The sequence below is a fragment of the Scyliorhinus torazame genome, chromosome 14 (genome assembly GCF_047496885.1).
Source record: "Scyliorhinus torazame isolate Kashiwa2021f chromosome 14, sScyTor2.1, whole genome shotgun sequence".
NCBI lineage: Eukaryota > Metazoa > Chordata > Chondrichthyes > Carcharhiniformes > Scyliorhinidae > Scyliorhinus > Scyliorhinus torazame.
In genome coordinates this window covers 52,805,293-52,831,198 of record NC_092720.1, presented here as the reverse complement: position 1 = coordinate 52,831,198, position 25,906 = coordinate 52,805,293, and the positions used below count along the sequence as shown (strand labels likewise).

Sequence of the window (25,906 nt, the reverse complement as noted above, 5' to 3'; positions counted from 1 at the left end):
CAAACTCCGCCCCGTCTAAGCCCCTGGCACTAAGTGAGTCCCAGTCAATATTGGGGAAGTTGAAGTCTCCCATCACCACAAACCCATATAGCCTCACTACCCTCTGAGGTGTCCTCCCGCAGTACAGCTGTGATATTCTCCCTAACCAGTAGCGCAACTCCGCCTCCCCTTTTACATCCCCCTCTATCCCGCCTGAAACATCTAAATCCTGGAACGTTTAGCTGCCAATCCTGCCCTTCCCTCAACCAGGTCTCTGTAATGGCAACAACATCATAGTTCCAAGTACTAATCCAAGCTCTAAGTTCATCTGCCTTACCCGTAATACTTCTTGCATTAAAACATATGCACTTCAGGCCACCAGACCCGCTGTGTTCAGCAACTTCTCCCTGTCTGTTCTGCCTCAGAGCCCCACTGTCCCTATTTCCTAGTTCTCCCTCAATGCTCTCACCTTCTGACCTATTGCTCCCGTGCCCACCCCCCTGCCATACTAGTTTAAACCCTCCCCTGTGACACTAGCAAACCTCGCGGCCAGGATATTTATGCCTCTCCGGTTTAGATGCAACCCGTCCTTCTTATATAGGTCACACCTGCCCCGGAAGAGCTCCCAGTGGTCCAGATAACGGAAACCCTCCCTTCTACACCAGCTGTTTAGCCACGTGTTTAGCTGCCACATCTTCCTATTTCTAGCCTCACTGGCACGTGGCACAGGGAGTAATCCTGAGATTACAATCCTAGACGTCCTGTCTTTTAACTTTCTGCCTAGCTCCCTGAACTCCTGCTGCAGGACCTCATGCCCTTTCCTGCCTATGTCGTTAGTACCAATATGTACAACGACCTCTACCTGTTTGCCCTCCCCTTCAGGATGCCCTCTACCCGTTCGGAGACATCCTGGACCCTGGCACCAGGGAGGCAACATACCATCCTGGAGTCTCTTTCACGTCCACAGAAGCGCCTATCTGTGCCCCTGACTATAGAGTCCCCTATCACTATTGCTCTTCTGCGCTTTGACCCTCCCTTCTGAACATCAGAGCCAGCCGTGGTGCCACTGCTCTGGCTGCTGCTGTTTTTCCCTGATAGGCTACCCCCCCCCCCCCCCCGACAGTATCCAAAGGGGTATACCTGTTCGAGAGGGGGACAACCACAGGGGATTCCTGCACTGACTGCCTGCCCTTTCTGGTGGTCACCCACTTCTCTGCCTGCACCTTGGGTGTGACCACATTTATATAACTACCTCCCTTATTTTCTGAAAGGGAATCGTACAACCAATGGAGAAGTGCAGTAGTTATGTGGACTAAAGTGACTGCTTTGGGAAAGAGAAAACAAGGTATGGCATTGGCTCTTTCTCTACCATATGGCAGTAAAATCCGAAACAAAGTGCTTTCTGAGCTGGAATTGGAAGAGTTCGACTCAGAAGAAGGTCTGGAGACTTTATTACATTATATGGATAAGATTTATAAGAAAGATGACTTGTTAAGTGTGTATGAAGCATGGTCGGATTTTGATAAGTTCCGGAAAATGGAGGATATCTCCATGGAAGACTATATAATGGAATTTGGCAGACTATATAAAAGGCTGCAGAAACACAATCTGGAATTTCCACAGTCTGTGTTGGCCTTTAAATTACTTGACTGTGCTAGAGTGAGCAACATGGATAGGCTCCTGGTTTTGACAGGAGTTCAGTTTACTGATAAGGATACCTTATTCGAACAGATGACAAAAGCTTTACAAAAGTTTCTGGGGAAACATTCGATTCCGATGGATCTGATGACCCAAATAGGTCAGCCTGCAATAAGGCAGAATATGGAAGATACACTAGTAACAGGATGGCAAAATCGTACGGCTACGAACAGGGCTCAAGACTACAGACGGAGACCGAGACAAGGACATTATGAAGACAGAAACCCAGTTAGAACCTACAATAGGAAGATGAACCCCAGAAATGCACGGGGCATGATAAATCAATGTTTTCGATGTGACTCTCAGTACCATTATGCTTTCAACTGTCCAACTCGTTATGATAGAGTGTTTGAAGCGACACATGACACAGAAGAGTCAGAAGAGGAAAAAGTTAGTGACCAGAAAGAAGGCATTGTCCTATTGACAAGCATTTTTACGCCGGTAGTGAGGGTATTGGTTGCAGAATCCTTCAACTGTGCTGTATTGGACAGTGGCTGCACATCTACTGTGCGTGGAATTGACTGGTTAAAATGTTACCTGGACTCTTTGAATGCTAAAAATCGTAACAAGGTTAAGGAATTTGAAAGTTCCACAAGTTTCAGGTTTGGGGATGATAATACTCTGAAGTCGCTGAAAAGAGTGGTGATCCCTTGCAATATTGCCGGAGTGAATCATTTCATTAGCACAGATGTTATATCAAGTGAGATATCTTTGCTTCTGAGCAGACCGTCGATGAAGAAAGCACACATGAAACTGGATATGGAACAGGATAAGACAACAGTTTTTGGAAAGACGGCGGATTTACAATTTACACAGTCGGGACACTATTGTATTCCATTACTGACAAATAATTTTTCAAGTAGAGTGGTTAAGGATGTGTTAATGGCAGTTGAAAATGGGACTTTAGCTGATAAAAAGCTTTTGGTATTGAAACTGCATTGGCAATTTGCACATCCGTCTCCTCCAAGGCTGAAACATTTATTAAAGGATGCAGGGGTAAGGGATGATGACTATACTAAACTGATAGAACAGGTTAGTGACCGCTGTGAAGTTTGTAGGAAGTACAGAAAGACACCAGCACGACCGATAGTAACCCTACCTTTGGCCAGGGATTTTAACGACATTGTGGCCATGGACCTTAAGATCTGGGATAAAGCAAATAATATATTTATTTTGCATTTTGTAGATTTAGCAACCAGATTTAGTCAATCAACGATTGTACGAAGTAAAGAAAAGAGAGTAATTCTGGATCAAATCGTGGAATGGGTCCACCAGCATAATTCCTTATGGATAATGGAGGAGAATTTGCTAATGGTGAGTTTAGGGATATGTGTGAAAACATGAATATCAGAGTTATGAATATGGCTGCAGAAAGCCCATTTAGTAATGGTGTCTGTAAATGAAATCACGCTGTCATCGATGACATGCTTCGGAAAATTTTGGCAGATCGACCAAATTGCAGACTAAATTCAGCTTTAGCATGGGCAGTACATGCAAAGAATTCATTGCAGATGATTGGGGGATATAGTCCTTATCAATTAGTGTTTGGTAGAAATCCTAAAATTCGGTCCATTTTGGATGACCAGCCTCCAGCTTGGGAGGGGACTACAATTAGCTCTGGTTTTGCTAAACATTTAAATGCATTACATAGCAGTAGAAAAGCTTTTTTGGAAGCAGAAGTCTCTGAAAGAATTCGTAGAGCTTTAAGACATAACGTACGGCCATCAGATGCCATTTTTCAGCAAGGAGGCATGGTATACTATAAGAGAGACAATTCTAATGAATGGAAAGGCCCAGGGAAGATCATAGGCATAGATGGCAAAACAATTATTTTGCAACATGGTAATCAAACTGTTAGAGTCCATTCATCAAGGATAATGGGTACAGATTACAAATTTTCAAATTTAGACAGAGCAGACAGACATGACGAGGAACCAGAGTCATCTGGTACACATGTGTTACAGAACTATGAGGACCAATTAACTGATATAGACAGGGTTTCTGTGGAGGAACACAACACTTCTGGTGAATTAAAACAGGCCATTTTTCCAAAAGGGCAACTGCCAAAAGTTGGTACAAAAGTGACATACTTGCCTGAAGGGTCTAGTCAATGGAAGGATGCAACTGTTATTAGTAGAGCAGGGAAGGCCACTGGAAAGTATAAACATTGGTTGAATGTACAGCATTCAGGGGAAGGGGTCAAGAAAATGGATTGGGAAAACGAAGTTCAAAAATGGAGGGCACAGAAACGCAGTGCCAGTTCAGATAGTACATCGGATAGTGAACAGGTCCGCAGGAAAAGGTTGAGAACTATTGAAAGGACATCCCACAGCAGAAGGGAAAGATCAAGCAGTAGCAGTACAGAACGAGATACCAGGCGGGAGAGGGGACATAGTTTGTCAAGATCTCTGAACATGAGTAAGACTACGAATACTAATAGGAGTAGAAGCCCACATGCACGTGAGATTTTGGTGGCTTCAAATAAATTAGATGAAAAAGTTATTAAAGAAGCTAAACAGCAAGAATTGCATAGTTGGAGTGAATTTGGGGTATACACGGAAGTACCGGATAGGGGACAAAGCTCTATCCCACAGATGGATTTGCACGGAAAAGGTTCTTCCGGATGGAACTTATAAGGCAAAGGCCAGGCTTGTGGCAAGGGGATTTGAAGAAAACTTAGAAGATCAGGATTTAAGGGTCGATTTTTTGTGGGGTGGGACTAGTGATTTTGAAGCTGGTCTCTGGTTTGAGGAAAGAATTCAGGGTTGGAAATCAGGCTTCCGGTGCATTTAAATATATTGGACTGGAAATTGGACAGACTAAATTAGGGGCAACTTTACGTCAGCAATCTTATTTGGAAAGCATCACCCCAATAGCAATTAGTCGTGGCCGAGTTTCACAAAAAGACGCAATGGTTTCAAAGATAGAAAAAGAGCAACTGCGAAGTTTAATTGGGCAACTGAACTGGTTAGGTAGACAGACAAGACCGGACTTGAGTTTTGATGTCTTAGAGTTGAGTACAAAAATGAATGATCCCAAAGTGGAAGACATAATAAGAGCAAATAAAACGTTGGCCAAACTAAAAATGCAGGAGTATGTTTTGAAGTTCCCGGTTTTAGGTGACCTTAAGCATAGTTTATAGTGATGCGTCCTATGCAAATTTATGTGATGGGGTTTCAAACGCAGGAGGTTTTATCATTTTCCTTTTGGGGAACAATGGTAAATGTTGCCCGCTTGGGAAACAAAGAAAATAAGGAGAGTGGCAAAAAGTACTTTGGCTGCTGAGACGTTAAGCCTTGTAGAGGCGGTGGATATGGCCTTTTATATAAGTATGATATTGACAGAAATTTTGGGATTAGGGGATTTGGGTAATATACCTATTGACTGTCACATTGACAATAAATCCCTGTGGGAAAATGTGCACTCTACAAAAAGTGTCAATGAAAAGAGGTTACGGATAGACATCGCAAGTTTGAAGCAGATGTTGGACAGAGGGGAAATAACAAAAATTAAATGGGTCAACAGGAGCTATCAACTGTCAGACTGTTTTACGAAAAGAGGGGTAAGTTCACAGAAACTTTTGGATATTGCAAATGAAGGGCGCTTGTTTCTGTGACTTTTTTTTTCTTTCTCATCCAAACAAAAAAAAAAGGGGGGGACATCATGTGTGTGTTTTTGAGTTTCTTGAAATTTTGTTTTCACCTAATTATTTTTTTTCTCCAAGGAAGGGGAGACTGTTAAGTAATGGATTAAGCTTTAAGTAATGCATTAAGAGACATTGCAATTAGTTGTCTCATTTATGTTAAGTATCCATTAATTGACACTGATATGTAAAGGGGCTTCAGGTGGCCTCTGTCAGGTGGTGTGTTGTTAAGAGTTTTGTGCAGAGGCTGTGGAGGTGAAATAAATGGTGTTTGGTGAAAAGGAACAAGAACTTTAGACTCTTCATATCACAGCAACTAAAATGGCTAACAATGGTCACCATTACTGAGGTTAGCTTTTAGTTCCAGATAGATAACTAAATTTAAATTCCACCATCTGTCATGCTGGGATTTAAACCCATGGCCCAAGAGCATTCGCCTGGACCAGTGGATTATTAATCCATGCCATTAGCACTATCCCACTATAATCTCCCCTGAAAGGGGGCGGGGTGGGGGGGGGGGGAAGGATCTGGTGGATGCAATGTGAAACTGGTTAAGTATACTAATTGACGGCAAATGTTTTACAGGTCCATGCTATTCAGAATGTCTTATCCCAGCCCAGCCCAGGTTTCAACTCAGGTAGGTATGGCAACATCTGTTGAGAGATAAACGGAGTGATGCACTATCAATTACGACGAGACGAGAGTCGAGAGTAATCGAGGCTTTATTACACAGAGATATGTGGCCTCCTACAGCTGCTGCCGAAATGGCTGCTGTTCAGAGAACACACACATTTATACTCCACCTACTGGGCGGAGCCAGCAGGCAGTGATCTACCCCCGTACTTGTAGTACAGGGGCCTTACCGTAATACCCTCGTATGCAGAGCAGTATATACAATATAATACAACAGTGGTGACTACCACATTCACCCCCTTTACATACAGGTTGCCATTAAAATTTCAGAGAAGGGTACAAATTTAGACAGTCGGGCACCTTGATCTGTCGTTGAGAGCGCCGCAGTGCTGGTGGCGAGTCAGGTGTCGGCTCGGTTGCTGGTGACTCCGGGAGCGTGTCGACATCCTCTTCATCCCCGGGTGGGACCAAGGGGAGGACGGATTGCCCTGAAGCGGGGCTGTCGTGGGGTGCACTGGGGAGGGTGGCGCTGGGGCAGGGGGGGGGGCCCAAGCTGGTGCCAGGTCCATGAGGGAGACTGTGTCTTGGCAGCCGTCAAGGTACGCTACGTAGGCGTACTGAGGGTTTGCGTGGAGTAGCTGTACCCTCTCAACCAACGGGTCCGCCTTGTGGAGCCGCACGTGCTTGCAGAGGAGGACAGGTCCTGGAGCTGCCAGCCACGTTGGGAGCGAAACCCCGGAGGTGGACTTCCTGGGGAAGGCAAAGAGACGTTCATGGAGGGTTTCGTTCGTCGCCGTGCACAGGAGCGACCGAATGGAGTGAAGTGTGTCAGGGAGGATCTCCTGCCAGCAGGAGGTCGGGAGATTTCTGAACCGTAGGGCCTTCCAGACCATCCCATTCTCCCGCTCCACCTGCCTGTTTCCCCGGGGGTTGTAGCTGGTCGCCCTGCTGGAGGTAATGCCCCTGTTGAGAAGGTACTGGCGCAGCTCATCGCTCATAAATGAGGATCCCCAGTTGCTGTGGACGTAGGCGGGGAAACCGAACAGAGCGAAGATGGTGTTGAGGGCTTTGATGACGGTGGCAGACGTTATATCGGGTCATGGGATGGCGAAGGGGAATTGGAAGAATTTTGTCAGTAAAGGAAGGAGATGCATGGCGACTGGCCAAAGGACACTGTGGGAGCAGTAGCACCTCTGAGAGGTTCGACAGAAATGCCTCGAGACACAACGGGCGCCGATACACGAGGTGGAGAAGGTGGTGGCCGACCAGAGTAATCGGATTGTATCTCTGGAGGCAGAGGTGGGGATCCTGGAGGATCTATGCAAGTCGCTGCGAGTGAAGGTGGAGCAGCAGGAGAACAGGACCAGGCAGCAGAATTCACAAATTGTGGGTCTGCCAGAGGGTGTGGAAGGAACGAGTGCCACAAAGTATTTGTCGAGGATGCTGGCCGGGTTGGTGGAGGAGTGGGTGCTGGACAAGGTCCCAGAGGTAGACCGGGCCCACAGGTCCTTCAGGCCTAAAGGCAGGGGAGCCGCTGTAGGTAGTGATTGTGCGGTTGCACAAATTTGTGGAGAAGGAGAAGTTTTTAAGATGGGCCAGGGAGAAACGAGACTGCGAATGGGAGGGAAACCATGTCTGAATATATCAGGACATTGGTGCAGAGCTGGCGAAGAGGCGTGTTGGGTTCAACAAGGCCAAGGCAGTCTTGTACCAAAGGAAAATTTGGTTTAGGGTGTTGCACCCGGCGAAACTTTGGGTCAGGTTTGAAGGCCAGGAGTAGTACTTTGAAACGTCAGAAGAGGCCAATGACTTTAGAAGGGACCATAAACTGGGTGAGAACTGAGAGCTGGTGTGAGATGGAGGAGCTAAATCTGCAAAGGTTGGATGTTATGGCTGGTTTATGTTATTTTCTTTACGGATAAGGGGTGTTAATACTCGTGCCCATTGTGTGGGGTTGCCGGTTGAGGGGTATTCAGGGGCCGTTTGCCCAGGCTAAGGGGGGACCTCTTGGTGGAGGGGCAGAGGGATGTGTGCGGGGGACTTTCACGCGGGAGTTGCCACGCTAACAGACAATGTTGGTGAACGGAGTTGAGGTGGGGGAGAAGGTCGCGAGAGGTGGCCAGGTTAGGAGAGGAGGGAGAGGGGATTGCGACATGGCAGAGTTGGAGACTGAGTGTGGTCATTGGTGGAGGGGGCGGGCATCTTGGATGGGCCCGGTTCAGGGCGGTATTAAAGGGGCAAGAACCGATAGTGGATGATGGTGGACGGTAGAGGGGAATGGAGGCGCAAGCCTCCGGTAAAATTTGTGACGTGGAACATCCAAGGGTTAAACGGGCCGATTAAGAGGTCCTGGTTTTTTGCGCACCGAAGCAGTTTGAAAGCGGTGATTTTTCACAGGAGATGCATCTCCGAGAAGGATCAGGTTAGGTGGAGGAAGGGACGTTTGGGACAAGTATTTCACTCAGGCTTTGACTCAAAGGCGTGGGTGGTGGCCATTTTTTTGAACAAAAGGACAGGGTTCGTGGGGCCAAGGAAGTGCGGGACCCAGGGGGGAATATATGTGATAGTGAGTAGGGTGTTGGAGGGGGCGCTAGTGGTGCTAGTCAATATGTTGCGTGAAATGGGATTATGTGGGGTTTGTAAAGGGAGCGATCCCGGACTTAGACATGCACCAACTGATTATGGGGTGGAGATTTTAATTGTGTGATGGAACCGAAGATGGATGGGTCAAGCCACAAGTCGATGGGAAGGTCGAGGATGGCGAAGGACCTGCGAGGGTTTATGGAACGTATGGGAATGGTTGACCCGTGGAGGTTCAGGAACCTGGCGCGGGGGTTTATGAGGTGCACTCTAGAATTGATTTCTTTATGGTGAGTCGAGCGGTGTTGATGGGGCTGGTTGGGGCAGAGTATGTGGGAATTGTGATTTCAGGTCAGATGCTGGAGGTGAGGCTTAGGTTGGGGCAAATTCAGAGGTCAGGATGGAGGCTGAATTTGAGACTTTTGGCAGCTAAGAGGTTTTTCAAAAAGGTGAGGTCGGCGATTGGGGATTACGTGGGGGTTAATCAAAACAAGGAGGTGTTGGCGGCCACGTTCTGGGAGGTGTTGAAGTTGATGGGTCAAGGAGAGATTATCTTGTTCGAGGAGCACAGGGATAGGAGGAGGGAGGAGCATGGACAAGATAGTCGAGATGGACAGGAGATACTCGGGGGCTCCCAATAAGGAGAGGAAGAGGTTGCAGGGGTAGTTTGATGGGTTGACGACAGGAAGGTGAGGCAGTTACAAAGAACAAAGAACAAAGAAAAGTACAGCTCAGGAACAGGCCCTTCGGCCCTCCAAGCCTGCGCCAACCATGCTGCCCGTCTAAACTAAAATCTTCTACAATTCCGGGGTCCGTATCCCTCTATTCCCATCCTATTCATGTATTTGTCAAGATGCCCCTAAAACGTCACTATTGTCCCTGCTTCCACCACCTCCTCCGGCAGCGAGTTCCAGGCACCTACTAACCTCTGTGTAAAATTCTTACCTCTTACATCTCCTCTAAACCTTGACCCTCGCACCTTAAACCTATGCCCCCTCGTAATTGACCCCTCTAGCGTGGGAAAAAGTCTCTGACTATCCACTCTGTCTCTGCCCCTCATAATTTTGTAGACCTCTATCAGGTCGCCCCTCAACCTCCTTCGTTTAAGTGAGAGCAAACCAAGTTTATTCAACCTCTCCTCATAGCTAATGCCCTCCATACCAGGCAACATCCTGGTAAATCTCTTCTGCACCCTCTCTAAAGCCTCCACATCCTTCTGGATGTGTGGAGACCAGAATTGAACACTATACTCCAAGTGTGGCCTAACTAAGGTTCTATACAGCTGCAACATGACTTGCCAATTTTTATACTCAATGCCCCGGCCAATGAAGGCAAGCATGGCGTATGCCTTCTTGAGTACCTTCTCCACCTGTGTTGCCCCTTTCAGTGACCTGTGGACCTGTACACCAAGATCTCACTGACTGTCAATACTCTTGAAGATTCTACCATTCATTGTATATTCCCTATCTGTATTAGACCTTCCAAAATGCATTACGAAAAGCGAGGGGTGCAATATTAATATGGGGAGAAGGCGAGCCATATGCTGGCCAACCAGCTGCGGAGGCAGACGGCATCTAGGGAAATTCTAAGGGTGCGAACAGAGAAGGGGAAGATGGCGTCAGAGCCGGGGAGGATAAACAAGGTGTTCAGTGGGTAATATGACAAGATGTACAGGGCTGAGCCGGTGGAGAGGAAGGGGATATAGGACGATTTTTGGATAGGTTGGAGTTTCCAAGGTTGGAGGAAGAGAGAGGAGGCAGGCATTGGAGGACTCACTGGGGCTGATGGAGGTGATTGACAGTATCAGGGGGGGTTAGGTTGGGGAAGGCTCCAGGACCGGACGGCTTCCCGGCCGAGTTTCATGAAGTGTTTGTGGCAGTGTTGGCACCGCATTTGTTGGTGATGTTTAGTGAGGCGTTGGAGAAGGGAGAGTTGCCAGAGACGTTGACACAGGCATCGATCACGCTAATCCCGAAGAAGGGGAAGGATCCGTTGGAGTGTGGGTCATATAGGCCTATTTCGTTGTTGAATAAGGATGTGAAAGTGCTGGCTAGGTTGTTGGCGGGGAGGATGGAAGGATGTGTGTTGGGTGGTTGCTGAGGATCAAACGAGTTTTGTAAAGGGCTGAGCGCTCTCTAGCAACATAAGGAGGCTGTTAAATGTGGTTATGACTCTGTCATGGGGGTCGGTGCCAGAGGTTATTGTTTCAATGGATGCGTAGAAAGCCTTCGAGTGGACAGGAGGTATTTATTAGAATTTTTTTTTAATGTATTTTATTACAAACATGTATCAAAACAGGTTACAGCAAATAAACACCCCGGGAAACATGCTTCCCAACAATCAACTATACAGTCTGTACAGATTTTCCCCCTTTTTCACCCCCCTCCCCCCATCACCCACCCCCCCTCCCCCGTGATAAACAGCCCCTCAAACACAGTCACAAACATCTACCACCTTTTCTCAAAACCCCCTGCAGAGCCCCTGAACTCATACTTTATCTTCTCTAACCGCAGGAAGTCTTAAAAGTCACCCAACCAAGCTGCTACCCCCGCTGGTGATGCTGACCGCCACTCCAGCAAAATACGCCGCCATGCAATCAGAGAGGCGAAGGCTACAACATCGGTCTTCCTCCTCTCCATGGGCTCCGGCTTCTCTGAAGCACAAAATATTGCCACCAAAGGGTCCAGATCTACCTCCTCCTCCACTATACTCGCTAAGACAGATGCACTATCAATTACGACGAGACGAGAGTAGAGAGTAATCAAGGCTTTATTACACAGAGATGTGTGGCCTCTTACAGCTGCTGCCGAAATGGCTGCACTTCGGAGAGCCCACACACTTATACTCCGCCTACTGGGCGGAGCCAGCAGGCAGGGATCTACCCCCGTACCTGTAGTACAGGGGCCTTACCGTAATACCCTCATCTGCAGTGAGCGCTCTCGCTCACAGTCGCCTCACGCAACGTACAGGCGTATGCCCCCGACCGCACGGCTCACCCCTCCTGGGCATCGTGAACCCCGCCAGCGGCCACCCCATCCATATCAGATATGCGTGGGAGGGGGTACGCATCGAGCTGCGTGTACCGATTGATGGTCTGACTGTAGTCAACGACCATCCTGTTTTTCTCCCCCGTTTTCACCACTACCACTTGGGCTCTCCAGGGGCTGTTACTGGCCTCGATGATACCTTCCCGCAGCAGCCGCTGGACCTCAGACCTGATGAAGGTCCTGTCCTGGGCGCTGTACCATCTGCTCCTGGTGGCGACGGGTTTGCAATCCGGGGTGAGGTTTGCGAACAGAGAAGGCGGGTCGACCTTAAGTATCGTGAGGCCGCATAGAGTAAGAGGTGATGGGGCCCGCCGAATTTCAGGGTTAGGCTCTGGAGGTTGCACTGGAAGTCCAGGCCGAGTAGCAAGGCAGCGCAGAGGTTGGGGAGGATGTAGAGCCGGAAGTCGCTGAACTCTATGCCCTGGGTGGTGAGGGTGGCGATGCAGTACCCCCGGATCGCCACGGAGTGGGATCCAGAGGCCAGGGAGATTCTTTGGTTAATGGGGTGTACCGCGAGGGAGCAGCGCCTTACCGTATCGGGGTGGATGAAGCTCCGGAAGTCCAGAAGGCAGGATATCTCATGCCCGTTGACCTTCACCTTTGTCGACGCGGTCGCGAGGTTGTGCGGCCAGGACTAGTCGATCGTGACGGAGGCGAGACGCGGTTGGTCGTCGGCGGTTGCAGGTGATGAGCGGCCCGATGAGGTGCCCGACGGGCAGGGGTTCTGAGGCGGGGAAGATGGGGCCGTCCTCGGGCCGCACGTGTCCTGGGGCAGGCAAGATGGCGGCGCCCTCGGGCCGCACGTGTCCTGGGGCAGGCAAGATGGTGGCGCCATCGGGCCGCACGTGTCCTGGGGCAGGCAAGATGGTGGCGCCCTCGGGCCGCACGTGTCCTGGGGCAGGTAAGATGGCGGCGTCCTCGGGCCGCACGTGTCCTGGGGCAGGCAAGATGGCGGCGTCCTCGGGCCGCACGTGTCCTGGGGCAAGCAAGATGGCTCCGCCCATTGGTTATGAGGCAAGCAAGATGGCGGTGCCCACGGGCCGCACGTGTTGTGAGTGGAGCAAGATGGCGGCGCCCACGGGCCGCACGTGGTCTGAGGAGAGGAAGATGGCGGCGCCCACTGGCCACATGCAGGGGGTACAGGGATAATAGCGGCGATTGAGTGGGCCTGGCACACTGCAGCGAAATGTCCTTTCGTGCCGCAGGCCTTGCAGAGCACGCTCCGCGCCGGCAGCGCTGCCGGGGGTGTTTTGTCTGTCCGCACTTGGGTCCCCCGGGAATGGTTGGCTGCCACGCGCCGCAGGTGTGGGGTTGGCTGGGGGCGGTCACTGATGGGGTCCATGATTAGGTGGCCGCTGGCGGGGTCCACGATGCCCAGGAGGGGTGGGCCGTGCAGTCGGGGGCATACGCCTGTACGTTGCGTGAGGCGACTGTGAGCGAGAGTGCTAGTTTCTTGGTCGCCGCGAGGTCAAGCGTAGCCCCTTCTAAGAGGCGTTGGCGGATGTAGGCCGACCCTATGCCCGTAATAAATGCGTCTCTCATTAGCAGGTTAGAATGTTCAGCGGCCGAAACAGCCTGGCAATCACAGTCTCTCACCAGGGCGAGCAGAGCACGCCAGAAATCTTCCACAGACTCACCGGGAAGTTGGTGCCGCGTGGACAGGAGGTGCCTGGCGTAGATCTTGTTGGTCTGCTGAGCGTAGTTCTCCTTCAGTAGAGCCATGGCCTCTGTGTAGGTAAGCACATCCTGGATGAGGGGAAAGACATCGGGGCTCAGCCGTGAGTACAGAATCTGGAGCTTCTGTGCTTCTGGGATTGGGTCTGTCGCAGATCCGATGTATGCTTCAAAGCAAGCTAGCCAATGTGCAAAGTCCTTTTTGGCGTTGTCTGCTTGAGGATGCAGCTGCAGGCGATCCAGGCTTGATGCGGAGATCCATTTTTGTAAAATCTCTGTGTAATAAATTGATGCTCTATCAATTACGACGAGACGAAAGTAGAGAGTAATCGAGGCTGTATTACACAGATGTGTGGCCTCCTACAGCTGCTGCTGAAATGGCTACAGTTCGGAGAGCACACACATTTATACTCCGCCTAATGGGCGGAGCCAGCAGGCAGGGCTCTACCCCCGTACCTGTAGTACAGGGGCCTTACCATAATACCCTCGTATGCAGTGCAGTATATACCAGTGTTCTTCAAAGTCGGGGGTGCGACCTGCGGGTGTGTCGCGGGAGGGTCGCGGAGCCGTTGTCCACGGCGCTCCCGATCGCGCAAATTCCCGCGCAGCAGCCGGCTTTTCATAACGCCCGCTGCAAGTGGGCGTGAACATGTTAAAAAAAATTCAACCACATTGCGCATGCGCGCACGATGATTGGCGCGCATGCACAGTGCGGCAGCTATTTTTTTAAACGGTTGCAGCTTTTTGTTTAACAAGTTCTGTAGTGGTTTTTATTCATTTATTTTATTCATTTAATTTTTTTCGATTTATTTTATTCATTTTATTTTTTTTACAAGGTCGGGGGGGGGGGTTTTATTCATTTTTTTTTTACAAGTTCGGGGGGCTTTATTCATTCTTTTCATATATTTTACTCATTTTTTTTTACAAGTTCGGGGGGGGGGGGGTTTATTTGCTAAAACGTTAGAGGAAAAAAATTCAGAACTTTGGATGGGGACTCCATACTTTCCAACACCGGCAGGCTTCACCTTCATTCAACAGGTTCCATTGGAGGAGCGCGTACGAGGGCCAAAGGGACCCACAACCATTTCCTCCATTTTTGTCAGCAGCAAGCAAGGTAAGAGAAAATGGTGGGTGGCGAAGGTCGGCCGGCGTGGGTCGGCCGGTTTGGGTCCCCTAGGTCGGTCGGGTTGGGTCCCGTAGGTTGGCCGGTTGGTAAAAATGGGCCCCCGGAAAAAAAGTTTGATAAACACTGGTATATACAATATAATACAACAGTGGTGACTACCACACGGAGTTAATGTTTAGAGTCCCTTTGCCTGTTCTACCCGCCGGAAGGGTTGTACGGACTGGAAACGTTAACCGTGTTTCTCTCACCACAGATGCTGCCAGACCTGCTGAGTTTACCCAGCATTTTGATTTTATTTCAGATGACAGCGTCCGCAGTGTTTTGCTTTTATTTGCCAAGTCTCAGTCCTTTTCTCCCCCATTCAAAAAGCATGACCCTTTCTCCCATATCACTTTTAAACAGGAGCTTAATTTCTTTATCCATTTTTGCCGCTTTCACTTGGCTGCTCTGCCTTTTCCCCATGCGGGGTGGGTTGCTTCTCACTCTTCTGAAGATTGCCACCCAAGGGGGAACCTGCTCCCCGCGCAATGCACAATTCGGGGCACAGAAACCAAACTGGAAACAGAGCTCAGCCTCCCAGCGTCTGGACACGAACTCTTTAATGGAGTGAACGGTGGCGGTCGGGATGAGCGGCTGGCCGCAGGGCGGGCGGAGACGAGCCGGCAACCCGCCCCGCAGCGTCGCCACGTGGGGCCAGAGCGCCCCCCAGCGGCCTCGCCAGCCAGGCACCCGCCGGAACCGCGTCTGTTTACAACCGGAACCCTCCGTCGCTCAGGCGGTTGCTAAGGGCGCCGACGGTAACCCAGGGAAACCCCGCCTCCGCCTTGATCGTCTTGCGAGTTGAGCACCCGGGTCTGCAAAGCGCGGACAATGACGAGCAACGTCCTGTGCGAAATAAACTGGGACGATGGCTTCGCCATACCCGTGGGAAACGCGGAAAACAAGTATTTGGAAGATAATGTAAGTAATGGCTCCAATCTCTGGCTGGGTTAAAATCCGGTGTGGGGGTGCCGGCGCTGGCCTGGGGTGGGCACAGTAAGAAGTCTCATAACAGCAGGTTAAAGTCCAACAGGTTTGTTTCAAATCACAAGGTTTTGGAGCACTGCTTCAAAAACCCCTCCCCAACCCCACCCCAAACCCCCTCCAACCTCAGCCCAACCCCACCCTAACTCCACACCAATCCCGCTCCGATCCGGCACCAATCACACTCCAACCTCGCACCCCGCCTCTCATCCACTAACAAACCCGCACTTTACCAACATCACTACTCGGCAGGAATGGGATGCCTGGGCTGGTCCATGAAACACCACGGTGGATTCTCCGCTGGCCGGATGCTCCGTTTGGCCGGCAGTCCGGGGTTTCCCAACAGTGTGGGGCTGCCCCACAATGGGAAACTGAACCAGAAATCTGGCGCGGCGGGAGGGAGAATCCAGCCCCACATTTCTCAGGTCGATTTGGCGGGGGGGGGAGGTGTTGGGTTTGGTGTGATGAGATCAGCTTCGGTGCTCTGCTCTGTAATGTTGTTGGATGGCCTGATTTATACAACACTTGTAGTTAAAGCTACAAACGATTTATTAACGTTAACTGTGGGTCAAATACATACAAAATAACAGTATGAACATGCACAAGCAACCTCTCTCCCGGCTCCCGAGTCAGTCTGACGTGACCTGACTCCAACATTTACTTATATACCAATGACAGTCCTAGTGGTCAGTCGGTGGATTACAACACAGCCATGATATCACTACAAGCTCCTCCTGATGATTGATACCTGTTGACCCAGCAAGAGAGTGGCACCGACCCAACCTGAGGCCTTTTGTGCACCAATCCCTCGGCCCACTGAATCTTTCTGGGGACCTCTATTCTTCTCTGGTTGTTCTCAGCCACTGTTGGCAGAAGTAACAATGTAGGCACCCACAAAGCATAGTTTTGACACAATTGATATTCCGGGGAAAGTGTGATCATTGGATTTATCAACTTGTGAAATCGGACACATTATGTGGGCTGGAGTAAAAATAAATCAAACTAATTGTTCACCACGTCTCCATTTATTTAACAACTCTAAACAAAATGTCTGAAATATCAGCACACCATATGAAAGATTCATTTATAATGAAACTATTCCCACTAAAACGCAGAATTAAATATGCACAGATACCTCCGAGGTGTGGCGGCTTAGGTGGGGTCCTAGGACAAAGATGAAAATTTTCTAATCAAGGCTTTTCTTGGCCAGAAGCCAATGTAGGTCAGCAAGTGATGGATGGACTGGACTTGGAGCGAGTAAGGACACAGGCAGCAGAGTTTTGGATGCAGGGTAGACTAGGGGAGCAAATCAGGAGTGCATTGGAATAGTCAAGCGTAGAGATATCAGAGGCTTGGATGAGGACTTCAGCAGCAGATGAGCTCAGGCAAGGGCAGAGTTACGGGAGTGGAAATAGGCAGTCTTAATGATGGCACAGCTATGTGAATGGAAGCTAAATATGATGCCAAGGTTGAAAGCAGCTCAGTTCTGCCTCAGACAACTACCAGGGAGAGTGATGCAATTGGGAGCTATGGAACATAGTTTGTAGCTGGGATGGAAGAAAATGGTTTCTGTCTTCCCAATATAGAATTGGAGAAGATTTCTGCATGTCCAGGATGGTGGACAAGCGGACTGATAATTCTTCAACAGTGGAAGAGGTGAGAGAGAGGGTGCTAGAGGTGGCAGTGAGTTAGAGCTGGGAAACTTGCCTCTGAATCACAAGACTCAAATTTCAATCAAGTTGATGTTCTCAGTTATAGGCGACAATAAAACTGAAAATATCTTTTCAAATTTGGTCATTCTTTCATTAATGATGCATAAATATTTTGTAGGTAGCTGAAAACATTGTAGGCAGGAATGCAGATGTATAGCTTTATTCTAATGCTGAACTTAAACATATTGGATGGCCAGCAACATTAAACATGTTTTGAATCTGCTGAACAGGCTCAGATACTGTTTCATTTCAGATATTCAGACAGCAATGTCTGCCAAAGAAGCTGAGAACACTTACATAAGCAATCCAATACTTAATACACAATGTCAGACATCAAATTATATTTTCTGAACTTCTTACCGTAGGTACAAAAGAAGCAGAAGGAAAAAGTTAACCTTGAAAGCCAGCTGGCTAATGTTGAGGATCGCATCCATGCAATGACAGTTCATCTGCAGAATGTTCATCAGGAGTTAACGAATACACAGGTATATATTAGTGGCAAAATATAAGCCTATTCTGACCATTGCAGCAGTGTTTTATAGTGACTGAAATAACCCAATGCAAGATGTCATTGTACTAGTTTACAAGGTTCTCTACAGATAGACTTCTATGGGATTATAAAGGTCCCGAACATTTATTTCAACTGAAATTTGCTGTGCACGTTCAAACGTTTGTACTGCTTATCCTATCAAAATCACCTTGTTTAGAATCATAGCAACACAGCTCATTTTTTAATAAAGGAAACAGACATAAGTAACTTTGCGTAACTGCACCTCTTTTCAGCGAATCAAATTTAAACGATCCCTTTCCTTACACCAAAATTAAATTTTGTCAGAATTGTAAAAGGTTAGACATTTAACAGATTTTAAATAAGTACAAAGGCAGGGAAAGGAGGTGGGTGAAAGAACAAAAGGGAAGGTCCATGATAGTGTGGGAGGCAGGAGAGATTAAATGGCAAAATGATGATGGTGCTAGGCCAAAGGAGCTGGTAATAGGATAAGTAAAGAAGCAAAAGGTGTGTGTAAGGGAAGTGTAAATGGGAAATCAAAATAATTACCAAAAACTGCCATCCATAAAAATGGGGCAGAGGTTAGGATCTGAAATTGGTGAATTCATTGTTGAACTTGGAAAGCTGTAAAGTACCTAATTAAAAGATGCGGTGCTGTATCTCAATCCTACATACTTGCTTAAAACTTATCTTTTCCAGTTATGCCAAATAACCATCAAACTGAAACATTGGGCAAACTTTTGTTGTCTCGATGGTGGCAGGAACAGAGGGGGGGTGGGGGGGGGCATTGATAAAATGACATTGGCCAGCATAGGATTGGCTTCCTGACGCCGCCCTTCCCTTTTGTTACGGACGCCTTGTCAGCTCTCAACAGTGGCTAAGAGACTGAACCAGAGCCATAACCTTTTAAAGTTTTAATATGGTGCGGAAAGATTGATTCGATCCAGGAGTGATAATATAAGAAATAGGGCTTGGTTATTTTATAAACAAACTTTATTAAAAGAAAAGAAAACAGCCAATATGACGCTAATTTAAACATTTAAACTTCAACCTAACAATAACAGATTTAGTTTCTTAACCTGAACACAGTAGTTCCCATTAAACAACACTTTCCAGAACATGCAGTTCTCATGCTACTTACAACGACAGACAAAGGCAATACCTGCATTTATGAAGCAATTTTTCTTCTGTTAGGGACATTCATTCAAAGCCCTTTTCCAAAGCCTGCCTGGTTGGCAACTTTCATGACTTCCCAGTTGATTTCCAAAGCCTCCGCCTGTGCAATTTTCAGTAAAAAAAAAAATTCAGAGTACCCAATTATTTTTTCCAATTAAGGGGCAATTTTGCGTGGCCAGTCCACCTATCCTGCACATCTTTTGGGTTGTGGGGGTGAAACCCACGCAGACACTGGGAGAATGTGCAAACTCCACACAAACAGTGACCCAGAGCCGGGATTCAAACACGGGTCCTCAGCGCCGTAGGCAGCAATGCAAACCACTGTGCCACCGTGCTGCCCCTGTGCAACTTTCATGACCCCTCTCAGTTGATTTCTAAAGCGTTCTACTCTGTAACTATTCAGAACAGCATTATTTCTCTCTCTCGCTAAGCTCTACCCAGCCCCTCAAACAAAGGTTTTCTGATGGGGTTTCCAGGCTTGAACCCATAAGCGTTATTTTTGCTGTTTGATTGCTCACTCCCGTTTATACAAAAGAACAGAGCCATGCTATTGATATGCTACTAACCTCCCATTGATGGGCAAAGAGGCCATCAGACTCTTTAATGGGCAAATAGCTGGTCAGACAAGCATGTCCTGAAGAACAATGGATCTGGTGGCATCCTGTGTATTCCCACCAACGAGTTTAAGTCTGACTGGGACAATGTAACTTGGCCAGGTGTGGACGTACCCCTCTGACTCTGTGCTGGCAGTGTTTTTTCCCCCTCAATCTGTTTAACCCCTAAATTGCCTGCTACATTGGGATCTCATTTGTGGAATTAATTTCCTGATCTTTCCCTCACCAAACAAGTTGCTGACTAATTTTATGAGATGCAGGTATCAGGACGGATCTGTGGCTGACACATCAGCAGGCAGGTAATTAAGGTTGTCAAACAGCCAACTGTTGGCTATTTTCCTACCTTTTTCCAATTTTATAAACCAGTGCAAGAGATGCTTACTCAAAGGAGGCAGGATCCGAACGACAGTTGAGTTTAGGAGTGAACTGGATTTATCTTGAAGGTGTGATGTTATCAAGATTGGAGACACTGGAGGGTTGGGCCATATTTAATGCTGTTAGTGGACAGGTGTCTCCCACGTCCACAGCAACCACCGAAGGCAAGACAAAGTTCTTGAGAGGCTCATTACAGAAGAGACTTCATTTGGCTATGGGGGTCAATGTTTTTACAGTTTGACATCTCTTGTAAGAAGAGTGGCATAGGGACATGGGTTTGGCCACATGGAGCCCCTGTGCAATGACCAGGGGAACCTGACCAGTCACTGAAAATGGACAAGGAGAGCATAAGGTGGCAAGAGGACAACCTCATGTAGCCTTCAGAGCAGTTGGGTGCCTTTAATGAACAGGAAGGGTTCCACTCTGTGACTGTTCAAGTTATCTGTATCATGGTAAGTGGATCATGCAGGTGCCTGCAGGGTTCCATGAAGCTGCCCCACTCCTCTGCTCTAAGACAGTCTCTGAACTTTCCAGTGTAGCAGAAGCTCTCTGCTCTTCCTCATCTGTGGCTGTACCTAATGGAGAGATATGATTTAAGCTGCTCCTTCAAGCAACCCTGGTGTCACCTTTGACCAGGTGCCTCTAGTGGTGTTAAAGGGCCATGCAGCGCCCCAGTCCAGACATGATCTAAGGAATGATTGCCCTCAGTGACAGGCTTCCCTGCCATGACATATCCAATATCCATGTCCTCCTTCTCCTTCGGTGCCACTATGCCAATGAGAGACACTGAAGGAGAAGGTCTTGACACACTCTGGCAATCTGAGCATGCTTCTTTTATATGCACTGACATGCCAAATGTTGCTCCTGTCTTATGGCTCATCTGATCTGGTCACTCTGAGACATTGTAAATGTACACCAGCAGGCTGATGGGATGGCATGGTGATGTGCTCATCCAGCCATCTCAATGTAGCACTCACCCTTCACTGGCCATATGATTCGGGAGCATGTGAAATGCGTGCCTCAGTGTGGACATTTATGCCTGGTGTTGCCCTGGCCTCACATTTCATGGCAGCCTTTTAATTCAGTTGGACTTCTAGCTTGCAATTCGAAATATCACAAACCTTAGCAGAAAGCGCTAGGTCATTATATCTCTTCCTTCACAGGACCCAGATTCTTACAACAAATGTTCATTATGTCTGTCACCTGCTCTGCTGGAAACAAGACATCGCTCCTTATCCTAACTACCTACCAGAGCATATCCAGGATGTATTGCCGAATCGTGAAGTGGTCTTTCCTCATGATGAAACCATTCCTCTGCAGCCTCCATATAAACACCTTCTTTTGTAGCCTATACATGCAGCCTGTCTGAAAACTGCACAAGTGCTTTTTAAAATGGTGTCTCTCAGCAAGCTGCCTACAAATTGTTGAAGAAGTCCCACCCATACCAACCAAATTTCCTCCTGATGATTCAACTGCTAAAATTCAGGCCGTTAACTCTGTTATTCTCTACAAACGTTGCTAAACCTGCTGGGTATTTCCAACTTTTGGGTTTTTAAACAAGCATATGAATGGTTCCCAGGATCCATTAAATAGTGAATGAGTTGAGTAAATTGAACTATCCAACATTGATGGAATATTATTAAAATTCACTTGCTCCTTTAGCAAATTCAACTTACTTTTTCCATTCTGTGCGGGGGAAAAAATCTTGAAACAATACATGCTACTGATAATTTCATTTATTTTAGTCTTTACAAAAAGCACGAGAAAAAGAACTTGAAACCGAACAGCAGTTCAGGTTTCTTGCAGACCGGGAGATGGAACGCCTCAAACAAGAGATTCGCCGGCTTGAAAATGGCATGGCTGTATTGAGAGAGAGAAAGAATATTATGGAGGTAAGTGTTAAATACGTTGTCGAATTGCTGCATATTCACTTAGATAGTGTAATTTGATGATTAATTTGAATTTGTATGAAATTCTAGGTATCCATGTGCACATCTAATGAACATTGATCAGTGGTGAAAAGACTATTTGGAGCCCCACTGCACAGTACTTAATACTCTATTTGTTCACAATTACTGGAAAGTAAAAATAAAATGTAGTATAAAGTGGGTGATTGATCTAACCATACCAGCTTTCCACCTGGTTAGTTAGAGAAAAATTATTCCACCATGTTCAGTATCTTCAAGTTTTTTTTACAGTGAAGCTATGACTATCTGCCTTATGAGTTTTCAATGGCGATGTGAACAGCTAAGTAAATGTTTTGATATCTTGAACTTATGAATGTAACCACCACTATTATTTCCCATTATTTAAAACCAAATAACCAAAACCAGTTGCCAACTACAATTGGATGCATCTAATTTAGAAAAAAAACATATAGCTACAGCAAACTGATATAATTTTTCTGACATGGTAGTTTAGTCTTGTTCAAATTCTGCAGATCAAGGCACATACTTTACTCTCCAAGTGCTTCGAGTGCGGTTCTCTGGCTGTATTGCGCTCAAGCAAGAGCACGACGCAGCTGGAGAATCCCGGGAGAGGCCTGCAGCGAGCCTCCCGACAGGCTCCGCGCCTCGCGAGATTCACCGGACTTCCGCGAGACGTCAGAGTAGGAACTCTGCCCCAAATGGGCAGGACCAAATGACACTCGCAGAAGTCGGTGGGAAACCTACTTACGATCTACCTACGCGGGATCTACCAACCTCCTTCGATTCGGCTGCAGCCGGGCGCCAATCAATACTGGTCCACACAAACGTGGACCAGGCAGAATGGCACCTGGGGGTCCTTCTGGGCAATCGGACACCCCTGGGTGGTCAGGGTAACTGCAGGTGGCCACCTGCCCCCCCCCCCGGAATGTGGGCACCTTGGCACTGCCCAGCTGGCACTGCTACCCTAGCACTGCCAAGGTGCCCGGATGGCACTGCCAAGCCAGCAGGAGCACTGGCTGGGTGCCTGAGTGCCAGTGTGGCACTGCCAGGATGTTGATAGTGGAAGATTCAGCAATGCCATTGAATGTTCAGGGAGCTTATTAGATTCTCTCCTGTTGGAGATGTTTCTTGTCTGATATTTGTGGTGCAAATGTTACTTTTTACTTTAACAGGGGAAGGGTCTATCAGAAACCATTGTAGGATTGGGTTACATTGTTTCATAAAACTATCATTGAATCTCATGGACATGTTCAGTCTGCAAAAATCCGAGAGAGAGGGAGAGAGAGCAGAGGGATAAAAGCAGCAAGTTTCTGCTGTTCACCATGCAAGATGTGGGTAGGAGTTCACACTCAGCTTGAGAAGCCTTGATTTGTGAGGATTTAGGTAAAGCTGACAGTTCCGCCTAGCTTTGGCTAGAAGGGAAAATCTCCAATTTGTCCCTCACTGTGAAAGTCAGCCTGGGATTAGATGTTATTTGGCTGAGAAAGGAGAAGAAAGGAAGCAAGCCCTCGGGGACCCTGTGAGAATGCAGTGTCAACTTAGGAGACGGAGTAAAGTATAATACTGGGGGGAGATTTTCGGTTGTCTTAAGTGTTAATTGGAGGGTCTTTTCTGAAGTTTAAAGTATAACTTGCCTAGTGTTTAGTCAATGTTGGTTTTAGTTGGTTTGTTACAGTAAAAGTCTTGAAATTTGAAATCTTGTTGTTTCATTCCTTTCAGTGATTCGTTGAAGTTTGAATTTCTTTTTTAAAGTTATTGATCCCCACAGGTATTGCAATAAAGTATTAGTTTAAATCTGACTAACCAATTCCAGGTTAAGGTGAGCACAAAGTCATGGTAGCATAGAATACTGCAGAGGTATTATGTGGCTAACCAAAGAGTCTTTAAAGGTCAAGAAGAGTACTGATAGGGTGCCAGCATGGTGTTCTGAAATAGCTGTAAATCAGGAAATGGTAGAGAGGGAGGAACTCATGAAAATGGCAATCACTAGGAAACTGGTATTGAGCAAATTGTTGGGCCTTTAGGCTGACAAATCGCCTGGTCTGGATTAACTTCACCGTACGGTCCTGAAAGAAATGGCTAACGAGATAGTTGATGCATTGGTTTCGGAACAAGTTCCATGAGGTTGAAAGACAGCAAATGTAACTCCTTTATTCAAAAAGGAAGAGTGACAGAAAGCAGGAAACTATAGGCCAGTTGGTCTAACACCTGTCAAGGGAAAATGTTATAAGCCATTATTAAAGATGTTATAGCATACAGTACGAATATGGGGAGAAGGCGAGCAGGTTGCTGGCACACCAATTGAGGAAAAGGGGAGCAGCGAGGGAAATAGGGGGAGTGAGGGATGAGGAAGGAGAGATGGAGCGGGGAGCGGAGAGAGTGAATGGAGTGTTCAAGACATTTTATAAAAAATTATATGAAGCTCAACCCCCGGATGGGAGGGAGAGAATGATGGGCTTCTTGGATCGGCTGGAATTTCCCAAGGTGGAAGAGCAGGAAAGGGTGGGACTGGGAGCACAGATCGAGGTAGAAGAAGTGGTGAAAGGAATTAGGAGCATGCAGGCGGGAAAGGCCCCGGGACCGGATGGATTCCCAGTCGAATTCTATAGAAAATATGTGGACTTGCTCGCCCCGGTACTGACGAGGACCTTTAATGAGGCAAAGGAAAGGGGACAACTGCCCCCGACTATGTCTGAAGCAATGATATCGCTTCTCTTAAAGAAGGAAAAGGACCCGCTACAATGCGGGTCCTATAGACCTATTTCCCTCCTAAATGTAGATGCCAAGGTCCTGGCCAAGGTAATGGCAATGAGAATAGAGGAATGTGTCCCAGGGGTGGTCCACGAGGACCAAACTGGGTTTGTGAAGGGGAGATAGCTGAACACGAATATACGGAGGTTGTTAGGGGTAATGATGATGGCCCCACCAGAGGGAGAAACGGAGATAGTAGTGGCGATGGATGCCGAGAAAGCATTTGATAGAGTGGAGTGGGATTATTTATGGGAGGTGTTGAGGAGATTTGGTTTTGGAGAGGGGTATGTTAGATGGGTGCAGCTGTTGTATAGGGCCCCGGTGGCGAGCGTGGTCACGAATGGACGGGGATCTGCATATTTTCGGCTCCATAGAGGGACAAGGCAGGGATGCCCTCTGTCCCCATTATTGTTTGCACTGGCGATTGAGCCCCTGGCGATAGCGTTGAGGGGTTCCAAGAAGTGGAGGGGAGTACTTAGGGGAGGAGAAGAGCACCGGGTATCTTTGTATGCGGACGATTTGCTACTATACGTGGCGGACCCGGCGGAGGGGATGCCAGAAATAATGCGGATACTTGGGGAGTTTGGGGATTTTTCAGGGTATAAATTGAACATGGGGAAAAGTGAGTTGTTTGTGGTGCATCCAGGGGAGCAGAGTAGAGAAATAGAGGACCTACCGTTGAGGAAGGTAACAAGGGACTTTCGTTACCTGGGGATCCAGATAGCTAAGAATTGGGGCACATTGCATAGGTTAAATTTAACGCGGTTGGTGGAACAGATGGAGGAGGATTTCAAGAGATGGGATATGGTATCCCTGTCAATGGCAGGGAGGGTGCAGGCGGTTAAGATGGTGGTCCTCCCGAGATTCCTCTTTGTGTTTCAGTGCCTCCCGGTGGTGATCACGAAGGCTTTTTTTAAAAGGATTGAAAAGAGCATCATGGGTTTTGTGTGGGCCGGGAAGACCCCGAGAGTGAGGAAGGGATTCTTACAGCGTAGCAGGGATAGGGGGGGGGCTGGCACTACCGAGCCTAAGTGAGTATTATTGGGCCGCTGTTATTTCAATGGTGAGTAAGTGGATGGGAGAGGAGGAGGGAGCGGCGTGGAAGAGATTAGAGAGGGCGTCCTGTAGGGGGACTAGCCTACAGGCTATGGTGACAGCCCCATTGCCGTTCTCATCGAGGAACTACACCACAAGCCCGGTGGTGGTGGCTACACTGAAGATTTGGGGACAGTGGAGACGGCATAGGGGAAAGACTGGAGCCTTGGGGGGGTCCCCGATAAGAAACAACCATAGGTTTGCCCCGGGGGGAATGGATGGGGGATATGGAATGTGGCAAAGAGCAGGAATAACGCAACTGAAAGATCTGTTTGTGGATGGGAAGTTCGCGAGTCTGGGAGCGCTGACCGAGAAATATGGGTTGCCCCAAGGGAATGCATTCA

General features: G+C 47.9%; 1 protein-coding gene across 1 annotated transcript in view; it reads left to right on the top strand.

Annotated features, from left to right (window-relative positions):
* Window positions 1-15,174: 15,174 nt before the first annotated feature.
* The window catches only part of ccdc39 (coiled-coil domain 39 molecular ruler complex subunit), a 238,313-nt gene continuing 227,581 nt past the window's right edge, over window positions 15,175-25,906 (top strand). The window contains exons 1-3 of the mRNA XM_072474203.1: window positions 15,175-15,340; window positions 17,481-17,600; window positions 21,534-21,680. Coding sequence (XP_072330304.1) covers window positions 15,251-15,340; window positions 17,481-17,600; window positions 21,534-21,680 — 357 coding nt within the window. The 5' untranslated portion in view covers window positions 15,175-15,250. The remainder of the gene's footprint in view (window positions 15,341-17,480; window positions 17,601-21,533; window positions 21,681-25,906) is intronic.